This window comes from Porites lutea, chromosome 10 (assembly GCF_958299795.1).
Source record: "Porites lutea chromosome 10, jaPorLute2.1, whole genome shotgun sequence".
Taxonomy (NCBI): Eukaryota; Metazoa; Cnidaria; class Anthozoa; order Scleractinia; family Poritidae; genus Porites; species Porites lutea.
Window position 1 is genome coordinate 16,777,546 of NC_133210.1, and position 15,923 is coordinate 16,793,468.

At 38.9% G+C, this 15,923-nt stretch overlaps 1 protein-coding gene across 1 annotated transcript in view; it reads right to left on the reverse strand.

Annotated features, from left to right (window-relative positions):
* The window catches only part of LOC140949596 (integrin beta-like protein C), a 16,772-nt gene extending 1,515 nt beyond the window's left edge, over positions 1 to 15,257 (reverse strand). The window contains exons 1-9 of the mRNA XM_073398755.1: positions 15,093 to 15,257; positions 11,883 to 12,142; positions 8,319 to 8,494; positions 6,418 to 6,515; positions 5,533 to 5,804; positions 2,858 to 3,013; positions 1,722 to 1,762; positions 1,223 to 1,308; positions 505 to 691 (exon numbers count right to left, since the gene is read on the reverse strand). Coding sequence (XP_073254856.1) covers positions 505 to 691; positions 1,223 to 1,308; positions 1,722 to 1,762; positions 2,858 to 3,013; positions 5,533 to 5,804; positions 6,418 to 6,515; positions 8,319 to 8,494; positions 11,883 to 12,142; positions 15,093 to 15,230 — 1,414 coding nt within the window. The 5' untranslated portion in view covers positions 15,231 to 15,257. The remainder of the gene's footprint in view (positions 1 to 504; positions 692 to 1,222; positions 1,309 to 1,721; positions 1,763 to 2,857; positions 3,014 to 5,532; positions 5,805 to 6,417; positions 6,516 to 8,318; positions 8,495 to 11,882; positions 12,143 to 15,092) is intronic.
* Between the last annotated feature and the right edge of the window lie 666 nt (positions 15,258 to 15,923).

The window sequence follows — 15,923 nt, forward strand, 5'->3', positions numbered from 1 at the left end:
ATTTACCCTATACGGCAAAGGCCCTGTATGGACTTAGTTTTAGTACAAGATTCGCGTTTTAGATAAGTAAAAATTGCACATCTATGGACTTTGACCACATGTTTCGGATAGGTTAATTTTACAGTAGTTGAAAGGAAAGATCATATATTTGAACAACGTTTGACGAATCAACAAGTATAAACGTTATCCTTAACGTATATACTGTATTGTACGAACCCTGTCATGACGTTTGCTTGATACCTCAGTTCGCTACAACGCTGCAGACTTTTACCAGCGAGAGAGATTTAGCTCACGCTTCACCTGTAATATTACAGACCTGTTTCTAGCTAGATTGCAAGTAAATTGTCCCGAGAACAATACCCGCTCTGCGCAATGTGTATCTCACGGTAATAGATTGTGAAAATAACATGCAGTTGTCTGTATTTTTTTTTTTAAATTCATGTCTGGTGTCAGATATTCATGCATATTCTCGCGAGTAATGTTAATGGTAAAGAGAAAAATTACCTGGGTCCAAAGTCACATAGTAGGTTTCCTTCTCAGTAAAGACCACAGAAGTTGTGAAGTCTATAGTCCGCCCCAGACTTCCAACAGGATACAACACAGCGGCTGTGATGGCGACGTCGACACTGAACACCACCGTGCCGTCTGAGTGGTGGATCTTGATATAACTACTACGTGTAGGCCGCACAAACTGTAACAAAAATTATAGAAAATAGCCCTTGAAAAAAACTTAGATGTTTAAATACAATTTCTTGTAAGCACACACTCCTTCCTTCTCACCTTTTCCCTTTTTTTGGTTGGGGGGGGGGGGGGGGAGGATACTACGTGAGTGGCCCCTTGACAAAGTTTGTGAATAAACAAGAAATAATAAAAAAAAGTATTCGATGATTGCATTGTTTTCGACGTTATCTTGTAGAAAATGAGTTGGTTTATTGAAATCTTCCAGGTTTAATTGCCGTTCGTCAATTATTTCTTTGCCTTTTTTCGGGTAAGTGGGCACCATTAGATGCACTATTCAAAGTGCCATTTAGACAGTTAAAGTACTCTAATTCAGGTTATAATTTATATATTAACTTATACCCTTCCCTATGTCTTTCAGAAGTACCCAGTAACCGGCTAATGCTCAGCAATTGAAAATAAACCACAAAAAATGAAATCAACTCTTATCCCTTTATTCTGATTCAAGTTTTAGGTGTTCCTCGGCCTTTTGCAGCTTGTTTACCTGTTTGTCGAACGTTATTTTCCACTTTCGAGTCTTTGGAAGAACTTCCCCAATCGGCGAAAGAGACACGATTTGTGGTGGAGCAACTGCCAAAAAGAAACAAAAAATCGCTCAAAGACAGACGGCACCTTACCTATGATGGATGGATAAAAGAGCCTTACTTTTTTAGTGCATGCAGGACATGGGCTTGGATTTGGATTTCAGTTCGTATTCTCGGGGTTCTTCCATTATTCTACCCAGCTACTTTAACCACCTTTGATGTCTTTTGCAGTTAACACGCACAGGTGAATGTCAAATTGAGATGATTACTTTACTATTGGCACATGACAATATTTCTCGAATCAAAACGGTATCAGCGGGATCCGTGGCATGTTCTACAGCTTTATATTTCCAAGGGCACCCTCCGAGAACACAATTTACTTATTTTAATTGTTTGGTAATAAATAATGTGTTATTAGACATGCTTTTAAATCGAATTTCAACTGGTAACTGGTATTACCTCTTACAAGCAGTGATACACATCGCTGGTCTGTTGTTATCCTGTAAACAATATTGACGACAAATATTTTAAAAGCAGAGCGTTTGGTTAAGGCCTGATTCATTTATTTATTCATCCATTTATTCTTGAAAATTTTAAGTAACGTTCGAGAGAGATTCCCCCCAAAATCCTCAAACATGGCAACATCATATGACCGGTTAACTTTTAGCCCTTATTTATACAACGAAAGGAGCATATACATCACAAGACAGGACAGCGTTGTTTGCTTAAAGACAAACAGGATTTTTGGAAATGTTTGTTTTCGATGCGATTGGCGAGTATAAATTTAACACTAAAAGTAGTGCATGTACTTAAGTTGTCAATTTGTTTATTCATCAGGCCTGAAAATGTCTTTTCCATGAAATCCTTGCCCGAATGAAAGAATTACAGCTGAAAAATTAGCAGTTGATAAGCACATTTCTGTTGTGTCCAATTTCCGTTAATTTGCTGGCGATGAGACCAAACGTTTCTTCCAGGCGCAAATCCAGTAAAAGGCTATATGTACAGAAAAAAATGGCACTAATATTCAACTATCCCCCGTTAAGGAGGTAAATGGTGGTACTATATACCGAGACGCGAAGCGTCGAGGTATGTATCTAGCGCTGTTCACCGACCCTGAGGGAGATAGTTGTTTTAGTATTTACCAAATCAGTTGGATAAAAATGAAAAAGGTAACTTTTTGTACATTAAAGACGTCACTTAATAGAAACATCGTTCACAATTTAAAAACATTTCGGGTATTTCATCAAGTGGATTTTTACGTTTTTTTTTTTGTTTTTGTTTTTTTGTTTTTTTTTTTGCAAATTCAGCATGAAAATAATTTTCTACCTACCAGTAAACAATGACAAGCCAAAGTTCGTCGCTGTCTTCGTATTTGTACGAATGCTTCATTTATCGCTCAAATTTCGCCTTTCGAAAATGTCTCGAAACGAGACGCCATCTTGGCTCCCGTCGCAAACAGTGAATAGCCAAGGATATTCCGACTTACGGGAGCCAATCAAAACCCGCGAAAATTGCTATTCACTGATTTGATAAATACTAAACACTGTTAGATTTCATAGCCTCCATAGCGTATGAGATTTCAATGAATGCCTTACCCAGTATCCTCTAATCCAATAAAACAAAATATCTTAGTTTCTATCTTTGATGACGTTGGAGTCCACGTGACATTGACGTAATACTCCTGCGGTGCATAAAGAGCCACTGGAGATTTGATGAAACCTTGCGGGCTGTTGGTCGTTACCTCCACGATTCTGCGCCACGAAGACATACATGTTAACATCAGATCAATTATACCGTTTTCCCTCAAATCATGGACGGTTATTCGAGGGACAACAATTGCTTGAGCAAGGCGATGATTTTAAATGTACTCTCCAGAAGTCCTTCGTATAATACTAATTTTCAGCAAACAATCTGAAAACAGGTTTTTTTAAGTGTTCTAATTCCAAAGAGCTCTAAGTATCTCTGGATAGAACTTCATATGAACTTCTGAACAAAAACAACTGTGAAAGAATGACAGAGTGGTGGCAATTATTGGAAGGAGATGATCATTTCATACATTTCAAGAAAGAAGGGTAAGCTTAAGGGAGCTTATACAAGTTTCGGCTATTATTGAAGGAAATACGTACAAGCTTTTTGTAAATAAAGTATATAAGTGCAGGCCCCACCAACAACTCAATCATGAAGACAACACTAAACCTAAACACGAGGTGGAGGCCCGGGTCAAACGACGACTTTCACATGCGATGAACCTAATGCCAATGAGCAAAATATATTTTTCTTGCTCAGTAGAAATAGGTTCGTCCCATGTGAAGTGCCACGTTTTACCCTTACCTATTAATTTTTCTATCACCTCAGGGGCCAGTTTCATAAAAAACTTAACGTCGGACAAATCAGCTTGCATCTATCACTGAAAACAATCAAACCCTTTATCGTAAACACTGACGTCACCATAGCTTCACCGCTACACATTAAGCCTGGAAAAAGGATTATTAACTAACCAAGTAAATTTGGTGCAACAATCGGGCTCAAACAATCAATGAAACAGACGAGGTTACGTGCAAGAGGGACAGTGATTTTAGCACCTTCAACAAATTTGCTGGGAAAGAAGTATGACGATGTAACTCCCTGTAGTAATGATTCGAAATGACATCTACCTACGCTGGTGATAGATGGAAAGACTACTACTTATGCCTGGAACAAGTCGATTTTCGAAGATTTTCTTTGATTTTAACCTCCAGTAAACTCCCATAATTTTGGACATCCTCGTGTCCGCAAGCTTTATAGTATCCGTAATGGCCAGAAAGTATTAGGGAGCAGAAAACAGTTTCCTTGAAAACGAAAAAAAAAAAGTAAATAAAGATTACATGGTTTTAACAGATTCACTGTCGAACCAACTCTGGCAGAGAAAATGTTTGGACGGACTGGACAGGTTTTTGAATGGTAGAGAGGCTAGAACGCCTAAATGTTAAAGTCATAGGTTACTTCTACGGTCTGGCGTAAAAATAAAGAGTTACAGTGGGCTAAACCCAGGGGCCCCCACTCACATATTTTAATGACGGGGGGGCCCGAAGGATTTTTTGGGTCTGACATTTTGGCCAAAAGGGATTTTTTTGGGTCTATGAAAGACGCCGGGATTTTTTTGGGTTGCGAAAACAACACAGGGACTTTTTTGGGTATTGTATTTTTCATCAGCTCAAATCAACAATAACATAAGCGCAATTTACTGCTTGTGTGGTATTACGGGATATTTCTGAGATTGTAATCTATTTGAAAAGTAATTACCGGCACTCCACGCGCATCTAATCCAGAGAGAAATATTCAATTTTTTAGGTCACGTAATTCAAGGCCTTTCAAGCCAGTCATCAAGACCACAATGGAAACACTGTATACAAAGTAAACATTTTCTGAATTAGATGTTTACCCGCTGATATATATCTATTATCAAATGATCACGTTGCTATGTAAAAATAAAGGCAAGGAAAACTAATTTTGTAAACTAAACTCAAACCGGGAGTCAATGCTGTTGAGTTCCAGCAAGAGCTAAGAGGTCCAGTCAGTTGTGATCCCATTTTTATTGTATGAAGAAGTTCTCTTGAAAATATTAGTAAGATAACATCAAGCTTGCAAAGTGGTTTATGAACCTATACAAAGATGTGTCGCTGACTCAGTTATTTCAGAAGATTAATAAAATTTGCTGATGCAAAAACACTGAGGGATTTTTTTGGGTATAAAATATGAACCTCTATCGGACCCCCCCGTCATTAAAATATGTGAGTGGGGCCCCTGGGGGGCTAGACGAAAGCCCTTAGCGTTTTCGTCTGACCTAACAATTTATGCACTAGCCTATGAAAAGCTCAGCGTCTTTGAATCCCCCCGAGAGGGTGGTAGCAAGTTCAGGGGAGTCAGTGAGATTTATGAAGCTCTTATACTACATCCGTTAATACTGATATCACCGGTTGGGTTTAGCTGCAGATGGTAGCTGATGTTTCCAACTTTACTGTTTTTATGCGACTATTCCCTGGTCTTAGTGGGCGAAAAAAGATTTTAAATTCAGAAATATGCAAAAGAAAAAGAATTGAGCTACAGTGTGTATAACAAAAGCGAGAAAGCAGGAGATTAAAAAATAGAAGAAACGAATCTCACCGCGTTCCAAGTCTGTATAGCGTGAGTTCAGTAAAACATCCACAAGGTAAAGGTAGACTGTATCAACATATATCCACACACAAAACAACAACAACAACAACAACACATAACCACATCTGTACGTCACCTCTTTGATGGTCCTCCAGCCCGCACGATGATTCGATCGAAATACGTTCCTCCAGGTGGAATACCAATGCAAGACCCCTTTGGACGCGTCTCCTCCGTGAAGTCAGGACGTTCGTCGCACGCTTCATTCGAATTGAAAACGTACACCAAGAACTGTAGCGGTATGCTACTCAAGGCCTCTGTGTCAGTTGGCTTGGCAAAATCTTCGATCATGGCTGCGACGCCATAATAACCAGTGTTGGATACTGCGCTATAGGTGATCTTACACTCGCGCTGTGAAAACCATGATGTCATTAATATCTTATGAAATGCAATCTATAGAACTAATAGTAACTAATAGTCCATCGACTGGAAACAAATAGGTTTAGGCATAATTCAATAAGTGCAGTTTAAACCGACATTTTAACCCTTGGACGTACAAGCGGGAGAGGGGTGGGGGGTGGGCTGTTACCAGACCCCTCCCACCTTGGTTTTTTTTTTATTTCTTCTTCCTAGACAACAAAACCTCACTACCTCAAGTTTTCAGTAGCTGTTCGTTTATCCCTTATGCGCATTTTGAGACAAGTTTAGTAATGGTCAGTTACTATGGTTACGAGATATGACGTCATAAGTAGCAGGTGGTCAAACCATTTTTTCAATAATAAAAGTAAAACTTGTGGATGACATGATACACGTCCCTAATTATGTGTTATTTTACAAGTCAAGCACAAAACATTATTCAGAGGGGTTTGGTCGAGAAACAGTTATTAATCATGGTAAAGTGATTGTTGGTTTCGGACATAATTAGGAATCAAACACCCAACCGAGAATTCATCATCTGTCCAAACTGTCCCCTCCCTCCAACCCCCGCGTCCCACATAAGGGCAGAGGGTGCCCTTTAACTTACATATTCCATCCAGGCATGTGGCATTCCTCCACAGATACCACCACACTCATATCCCTTGGCCCACCGGCAGCGAACTTCGTCGTTATCAGCATCAGTCACTGAGCAAAATTAAAAGTAAGAAACGGTGTGATTCTTAATTTAATATTTAACCGTGAAGGAACACTTTCTAGAAATACGGGGTAAACCCAAAGGGACGTTTACAACCACAAAAACATAGTTAACAATTAATGAATGAGGCTGAGTTCTTATGAAGAATTATGGAGATCGAGGAGGGTGTTATCGGCCGAGGCGGATAACACCCTCCAAGATCTCCATAATTCGTCACATTTAGGGTTGTCCAGCTCCGCAAATATTCTCCAAATAGCAGATGTCGCCCTTCGAGTTGTCTTCTTGCTGTTCTTGCCATGTTTTTAGCTATTATTTCGCCTAAATCTTACTCTTGAAATGATTGAAATGTCCGCCATTTTTTGTTTTCACAACCAAAACAACTCAACCTCGTCCCCAGGTCTTCTCGGTTAATGGTACATTAACCTGCAAGACGGCTGCACTTTTGACGTCATCGGTTCATTAAACGCAAACTCCTTCTAAATTTGATCATCAGTAGCTGGTTATGGTGAATTATGCGTGTGCTTTTAGCCAATCAGAATCGGGGAAATATTTTGAATGAAAAATAATTAATATTAATGTTGTCCTGCTTTTGAATTAATTCACAATGGATGTATAATATCTTCGAAAGAGGAAAAGAAAAAAGTATTATTAGCAGAACCTTCTTTGCTGCCTCCCATTGATTCACTTGCCAATTAACCTTTCTAGACCAACCTTTGGTATTGTTGGTGCAATACACGCAAGACCAAAACAAACAACAACAACCGCTATCACTTGTATTAATCGTGCGACAAAAATTACTTTAACAGCTGTTCGCGGATCGTTTACCGCAGTCATTATTACTTCCTTGTTGGATTCAATTATCATATTCTGACAGCGCTCTAGTTGCCAGGAGACGATATTCCCTGTTAACACGTACTTTATGGCTTATGCAGTAAGCAGTTTGCTGTGAAATCAATTTTAATTTATGTGCAAAGCGTTAACATCAAAGCCACGTCGCCTTGTCGCGCCGTGGTAGCTTGTATGCCTCAACAATGTCCCAAGGCCAGAGAGCTATACCATCAGCAGAAAGATAAGAGAGTAGAAGGCAAACAAACTTAAACCACGTCTCCTCGAGGTGGGGTAGGGCCAAAACCACTACACAAGAAAACCTAAAAAACGAATTCAAAGCCAGAATAGGGTAGAAGCCCGGGTGTGGATAAAAAACGATAAAAATACCAAAATAGAAAACCTACAAAATGGGCAGGAAAAGTATGGCGGGAAAAACCTTGCGTACGTGTACAGTTGGGGAAAAATTAAAAAAAAATTATGATTTCTTCAAATTTTAGTTAGAAATTGCTTTGAACGGTTATCTAGTTAAATTTCTTACCTGAATCAGTTTACATTTGCTGAAAGAAGCATTAAATGCTTTGCGCAAAATACAATTTACAATCGCAACGAAATTTGAAACACCCTGTATATCAGTTTGTCTGAACGGTGGTCGCCTTGACTGTCTTTTGAACATTTTAGACAGGGTTGTTGTCACCGTTGTTTGCGATTCTAGTGATGGAATAAATCGTCTACCGAAGAGAAAAAGAAGCGTTATACATAGTGGACCTATATATTAACTTCACTGGCGACCTGGCACTTTTGTTCCACAAAACCGGAGAGATAATGAGAGAAGACCACAGTTCTGGCATCGACGCCAGCAAGAAAAGGTTTCAACTGCTGCTGCTGGAAAAACTGCTCTGGGAATACATCAGGACATACAAACAAAAATGTGAACGAGCAGAATATTAAGAGGACCACAGTCATACCTGGGATAGTAATGGTGTGGTTACATCCCCATTTGAGGCGCACAACTGGCGTCATGGTCGTCACTGGAGACGTATTCAAACGCCCAGTGTCATTCCTCGCGGTGAGATTTACATGCATACGCAGTTGCCATGAACCTCCTCCATGATTTAAGGAAATCCAGGCCGAGCCGCTGAAACTTCAACCATTGATCCACATTTCACGATGTGTTATCACGGCAACAACAATAACAGAAAAGTACAGATAATACGATGGCGTGTTTTGGAACAGATTCCGATATGTTAACGAACACGCAAATATGCAAAAAGAATGCTGACAGCCCGCTATAATTGCCCTCCGCTTTGAAAAGTGCCCTCAAATTTCCGCCTTACCCCCTTCATCTTATCGCTTTAGCTGGGCTGTATGTTGACAGGGCTGAATAGCGTACTGCGCATGTCCGTGCCATCATTTGTTTTCCAAGCGTAGGCGCGCGAGGGATGCAATTGTGCGACGTGAAATTCGTTTCATAAAGTAAACTCAGTTATAAGTGCTAACGAAAAAGAAATTCCGAGTGCGAATACATTAGAAAAGCATGCAAGTTTCGTTAAGGAATTTTAAGTCAACTACAGGTAGGGACCAAGGAAAACGCTTTTGACCGTCTCGGCAAGGTTTTTTATTGTTTTGATCGCAAGTTTTAGCAGAAAGATGACTGAGAGAAAAAGAGCATTGATGGACTTTTGGCGACTTTTCTTCGATGGTACGTAAACGATTTACTTTAATATTACCTTTTTAAGTTTGAAGAAGAGCAAATCCTTGTAATATAGCCGAACGATGACTCTCGTGGGTCGTTCACTTGGTGGCACGAAAACGGGCAATGAGCGCAATCAGACACAAGATATTATGCCTAGTTCAGCTTATTAAAGCTTTTAAACATACACAAATGTTAGCGCGATCAAAGAAGCCTTTTCTTACATATAGCTTGTGGCTTGCCGAGCTGCAGAATTTATTTATTTAGTTAAGCCTGTTCATTTGTTTAATTTTTTGCACCTTTTACTAGCATGATAAACTTTTAAAGTTTAAAGCTTGTGAAGTCTTCAGAAAAGAAAAAAACAAGTTTACTGTGAGTTTTGGTCGGTATTAACTAAAAGTTTACCATTCATAACAAGTCTTATGTACTGAAGCAGAATAATCAAGGATTGAGGAAAATAAAGGAAGAGTAAAGAATAAAAAGAATAAAGAGAGTTTACAAGCAGTCAGATTGTGCTTCTGCTTGTAACGAAGCTTAGAGACAACTTCAAGTCAATGATATCTTTTTACCAGCAGGCATCGATTGTATTACTTATATATAGTACCTATTTTCTCTTCTCACATTAATTTTTACTGTTGTTGTATACTGGTGTATGCAATAAAATAGCTCCTGTGAGCTGAGCTGAGAATGGTTTTTCAAATGTCCCTAATAATAAACGCTGCCTTTTATTAAAGAGTGAAGAAGATTTGGACCTCTGACAAGACTCTTTATTGATCTGTTAGATAACGACTAGAATTTTCTCAGCTATAACGCCTTCATAGATAAATATAGCATCAAAACCACCTATCTCGAATATCACAAAGGGATATCTGCTATATCACATTACAAGAAAGTACACTCTACAGCCTATCATGGCCCAACTCCAAAGGATCCAGTTGACACCCTTCTGTCTCACACCAAAGTTTCCAATAAAATTTATGAATGTCTAATAAACGGAAAAGCTTCTATACCATCAAGTCAGGGAAAGCGGTTGGAAGAGAGAGACATACATTGTAATCTTAGTATAATAGTAAAATGGAAAATACGTACTGCCTATCATCTCTGTGTACAACAGAGTCAAAGCTTAGAGCGTTCCAATCTAAATTCCTTCACAGAAAAATCGCCACAAATGACTTTCTGTACAAAATAGGTATCAAGCAAACAGATTCCTGCTCCTTTTGCGAGCAACAAAAAGAAATCCTCGTTCATCTATTCTGGACTTGCAAATACACTCAGAACCTCTGGAAGAGCATGTTCGAGTGGATCTCTCAAAATTTCAAAGATTTAGAAAACGTCTCTCCCTCTTTGTCTCTCTGTTTCGGTCTCACTGACGACGTAAAAGACCTTCTCTTTCATCACCTACTCCTTATAGCTAGACATTACATATACACCTGCAGGCTTGGGAACAAGCTTCCTAAGCTGCAGGTGAATATACAGGTACTTATGAACTCGATAGGAATTGAAAAGCGGATTGCATTCCACAATAACTACTCAAACGTCTTCGTACGGAAATGGTCTCGCTTTTAAAATAACCTCTCACAAAATCTATTGCATTAACAGTATATGAGAAGCATAAAAGGTAGAATCCCTCGACTTGAAAGCAAATATCTTGTGTGACTTTTTGTCTGATTTTATTTTACCATTTGTATATACGTTTTTCTTGATTTATTTGTTTATTTTAGCCTCGTACCTTTCTGTTTTTGGTAGCAATACTTATTTTCTTTGTTTAGGCATACAAATTAGTTGCATGCTCGAAACATCGCTACGTTTTTCAATTGCTTTGTAAAACGTAGAATCCCTTGACTTGAAATCAAATATCTTGTATGACTTTTTTGTGATTTTATTTTACTATATGTATATACTACTATATGTACGTCAATACTTGTTGTGGCAATAAAAAAGTTATCCTTTTGCAAACGATAGTAGTTTAGATCCCAGACCTCGCCCGCCCGTCTCTGCACATGCGCAGACGTTGTTCAGCTCTGTCCTGTATGTTTAGTTTTAGATTTTTTCCTAATTAGTACTAAATAACCCTGTTTCTTTCCCAATTGTGCCATTGTTGCGCAGATGATAACATGGAAATAATAAAATAAAAATAAAAATGAAAGGCTTCTCTTGGGTGCTCTCTAAGCAAACATTACAGCGTTGCTTCTCGCTGACTTGTTACAAGTTTCGTTTCCCAGTTTTACCAATTCCTGTTGCATCAAAGTATTGGTATTAGAGCCTTTTGGCAAATCGCGCATTTGTAATCTGTAAACCCATGAGCCCATCAATGGGTAAAACCTTTTTTGTTATTACAGTTTTGCTTGCAGATGCCATCGTATATTTGTATTATACCACGAAAAAAAAAAAGAAAAAAAAATAGACAACCTTTCCTAGTAGCGCTCGTCTGTTCAGCGATGTTCTTCTTTAGGGTTTTTTTTGTGTCACCAATGCTGCATTTCGCCAGGGCAAAACAGACCTATCAACTATGCGGCGCTTAACACACCTTATCGCCCCATGTAAGGGAATCCAAGGCAGTCTTGGATTCTGCATTATTCCTCAACGTGGATTCGGATTCCAGGTATTGGATTCCATGGTCTTTGTCAGTGGAACTTGGATTCCGAATTCCAAACGTCAGTTGGATTCCGGATTCCTTGAGCTGTTATGCAGATTCCAAAGGCCAGGATTCCGGATTCCAGAAGCAAAAATTTCCCGAATTCCGGAATACGTAATTCCTTTACATGGGGCAAACATTAGTTATCGTCCAATCAGACCGCGCGTATAGTCAGCACATTGCATGAAACAGTATAGATGGTACCTCAAACGATAGTAAGGAGCTGACGACCCAGGAGTAACGAACGTGTACTGGAAGCTGTTGGTGCCAGTAGTCCAGTCTTCGTTCACGCTAAAATCAGTGCATTTGAAATACAAAAGGCCTACTCTGCCGTAACATGGACTGTAAACGCATCTTAGCTCTGCGTAAGGACCAATAAGCTGACCGGAGCTTATAGTACTTTGATAACATTGTGTGGAGGAGGAGAAAGATCTTCGCCATCCAATCCGGAAGGAGATTATCACCTGCAACGGGGAATGGACTATTAGTACACTACTGTAATTACAGTGAAATCTGGTTAATAGGGACACCAAAGGGAAATGTCTATAAATTATCCCAATCTTTAGGTTGCGCTAATTTTCACAACTGAATTTAGATCGTGATATGTTTCTTGAAAAAAAAATGAAAAATCGAAATAATAAAAAAAAATAATAATAATAATAATAATAATAATAAACTTTTTCACTTCGGCTGTCAAGCCATTCATTTACAGAAACACCTTATACTGGCCTATGATCCAATGATAAAATTAGTTAACTTTTGTACAGGATAACTCCTCGTGATCAGTAATGTAAGCTACCACATTACACACATCATTGATTTCATACGCTAGGGATTTCTGTGAGCTGCAGAAATGACAGGTTTTAAACTGTAGAGCCAACGACACACAGTTCAACATTTTTTTTCAACAATTTATCGTTGTTATCCCTCATAAATGTTGAATGTTCAACGTTTCAAGGCGAGAATCCATAGAGAGGGGCTCTATTATGTTTTTGCAGAACAAAACGAGAACATTTTGGACCCGCTCAATATGTCAAATGCTGGCGACTTTTTTCTGGAGTTGAATTCTTAAGGATTTTATTCAGTTTCAAAAAGAGGAACGAAAATTCGTCGTCGTATGACAACATCCTCCACAAAACGTCAAATTAGGAGGTTACACGTCGTCGTCGTGCAGTGGACGTCAAAGAAATGTACTAGAAAGCGTGATGCACGTGCAGAGTTGCTGTGTTGATCATTAAAGTCGTCGTTGTGGTGGTCGTCGTAGTTGCTTAAGCTCCCTATCAATACAGTGAAACCTCTATTCAGGGGACACCCTCGGGACCAAGAAAAGTGTGCCCTGAATAAAGGTGTCCCCTGAATGGAGATTGGGCTGGGGTTTGTTAATAATTATCCAAATAATAAAATAGTTTTCTTTTATTCTGCCCCGGAATCTGCTTCAGTCATTACTTCATGTGGCTAGATAATGTGTAAAAAATAATGATTAACTTATCTCTGCGATATTAAGTGTTGAATTCCCACAAATACTGTTCATCTATAGAGTGTTTTCACATGACGTCACAGCGGCCATATTGGTGTCCCAAAACAATGAAACGGCGGCCATGTTGTTGTCCCAAACCGGTCCTGTGGGAGTTGTACTCTTTTCTTATGCAAACGCTTTCTTTTGTTCCTATAAATTTGCATAGATGCTGGCAACATGAGTGAAAACACTCTATTCACGTGAGACAGCTCATGAAAGCTGTTGTCATTGTGACTAGTGTGAACTTAAACTTACATGTATCAACCCTTTTTCTAATCAGTCACGTGTTTGAGTTCTTTGGTGTCCCCTGAATAGAGGTTAAACCCCAGGTTTGGGACTCAGAAAAAGTGTTCCCTCAATAGAGGTAACGGACACAAACTTAAGATTATGTGAACATTTTCCGGCACCAAATTTTGTGTCCCCTGAATGGAGGTGTCCCAAATGAGAGGTTCCACTGCAAATATCGAACCGTGTGTGGTGTCACTGGCTACTGCTTACGAAAAAACCCTTTCAAACGTCTGGTTGAAACATTTCTATTGGTAAATCACCGTGCGAGGTCTACAGTCTGTTTCCTAAACGTCGCAAAAGCAATACGGTGTCATCAACATTCGCATTTGCATTTTGAAAGAAATATGTTAATGTCCTGAAAATATTTGAACTATATCATCCAGGAGTCTTAGTTTAAAGTTATATAACATAAAAAAACCCAAGTCAGTGTAAAATTGATTTAAATTGATGTCCTTTGACGATCTTCATCTTGACGGTCCGCTTAATATGGACATTATAATACGGATTAAATTATCCTCTAGCATCGGTAGGTTGCGCGCGTAATGCATGATCACGAAAACCCGCAATGTCAAACCGTGTTTTGTGCGTTGTTGTGTTAATTGTGGTTATTTTCCTCAAAATAGTGTATTATAAAAACATATATTATATTTGGTTTTTGCGATACCCAGAATAATCAAGGTCTCAGTAAATGTTATCAGCCGAAGGCGAATAACACTTACTTTTTACCTCAAACTCCATTACTCCAGATATGGCAAAAACCTCATCCAATAATTGTTAATTAATCCTAGGATTGCGCAGGATATGCCTACAAAACACAGGTATATATATGCGTTTACCTAGATCGATCTTTTTGAATAGATCAGGTTAGCTGTCACGATTAACTTGCCTTTACGGTGCTAAGGTCTAACGTCAGCGTTAGCGATTACCAACTAAAGAGGCAAATTCTCAGAAATTGGTCATGAAACTTACGTTGAATTGTAATGAACATCTTTGCATTAGTTTGCCTTGGCTCAATATATTACACGCTAAATCATTTTACATTGCTCTTCATGTTCAAGATTAACTGAACAATGTGATGTATTTTCAAAGAAAAGCACTGAGTCAGACACTTCCTTTTCAAAGTTATACTGTCTGAAAGAAAATTCCGCCATTAGCTGCATTTTCTTAGAAAGAGCAAGATACAACATTCATTGGGAGCCACGGAAACGCTTTACTTAAAGACAAACTACATGTAATATTAAACAAACCGTATTGAAAACATATCATTAAACGCTACTTCGTGAGAGTTTTAAAGAAAACGAACAATTTTCACTTTTTTTCGGCAATTTTTATGGTTGAATTCTGCGCAACGAATGAGGGTGGACAAGTTGTTACTTCAACGTGCAGGGCTTATGGACAACAACTCTTTCAATGTTTAATATCATTACCCCTCAAGACGTCAGTGAGATGTCATTTAGGGAAGGGAAAAAAGGCAAGAAAAACCCATTCTTAGCGTTATTGCTTTTTGAAAACACCTGGTGGGTTCTAGGGTTACGGCAATATATTAATAAACTGTTATCATTCCCGTCGACAGTTGACATCGTTATGACGATTTCATCCTGGGAACTTACCCTCAAATTCGCAGGATTGTTTGGTTCAACTGGCCTGTACGTAAACGTGCCACCTCGAAAGTGACTGCAAACTGAATCGTGCACTTGCACAAGACATATCAAAAGAGCGATGTACATTTCAAATAGCTTCATTCTCATGCAGTCGTGAAGCGCTCGCTGGTCGACACTCTTCGCTTAAGAAGATGTAAACAAACAAAGAAGGGAGTGGTTAATTCTAGGAAAAATAAACATGCGTGACAGACACGGGTCAAGTGAACAGTCGGAATTCACCACTAATGATAGTGGTCTGACAATGTCACGTGGAAAGAAAGTTATCGTAATAATTGTCTTTGGCTATAAAAGGACAGTAGAAACGGAAGCTAAGATGTTTAAACTTAAAATCATATAGCCCTTTGGTACATGATTTGTCATTAATTTTTTAAAATCAAGGTTATTATAAAGAAATTGCAGAGGAACCTGATGTCTCCCTCTTATTTTTCAGGGTCCATTTTAAGCATGAGCGGAGTATTTTCAGTTAACTCCAGGTTAGCTATAGGCAAAACACGACTGGGAAGAATTTCGTGACTAATGGTTGTCCCTTTACGGCAACCCATTTCATGTTCTTTTCAAAGAGGTTTTATTTGTGACATCATCGTACCCAAGAGGACAAATGCTGAGATAATGATGGTCGAATTGTCGGCAGCTTTCGTTGAGAGGTTTAAGGAATTTGAAGCGCCCGCTTAAACGCAGGTAAGTTTTTCTTTCTCCATTTGCGACGAATTTATGAGCAAAAAGTTCCATAAAAATTCAAATTAAAGTTTCCTGATATTTTCGGGCTAAGCCCTTTTTCAG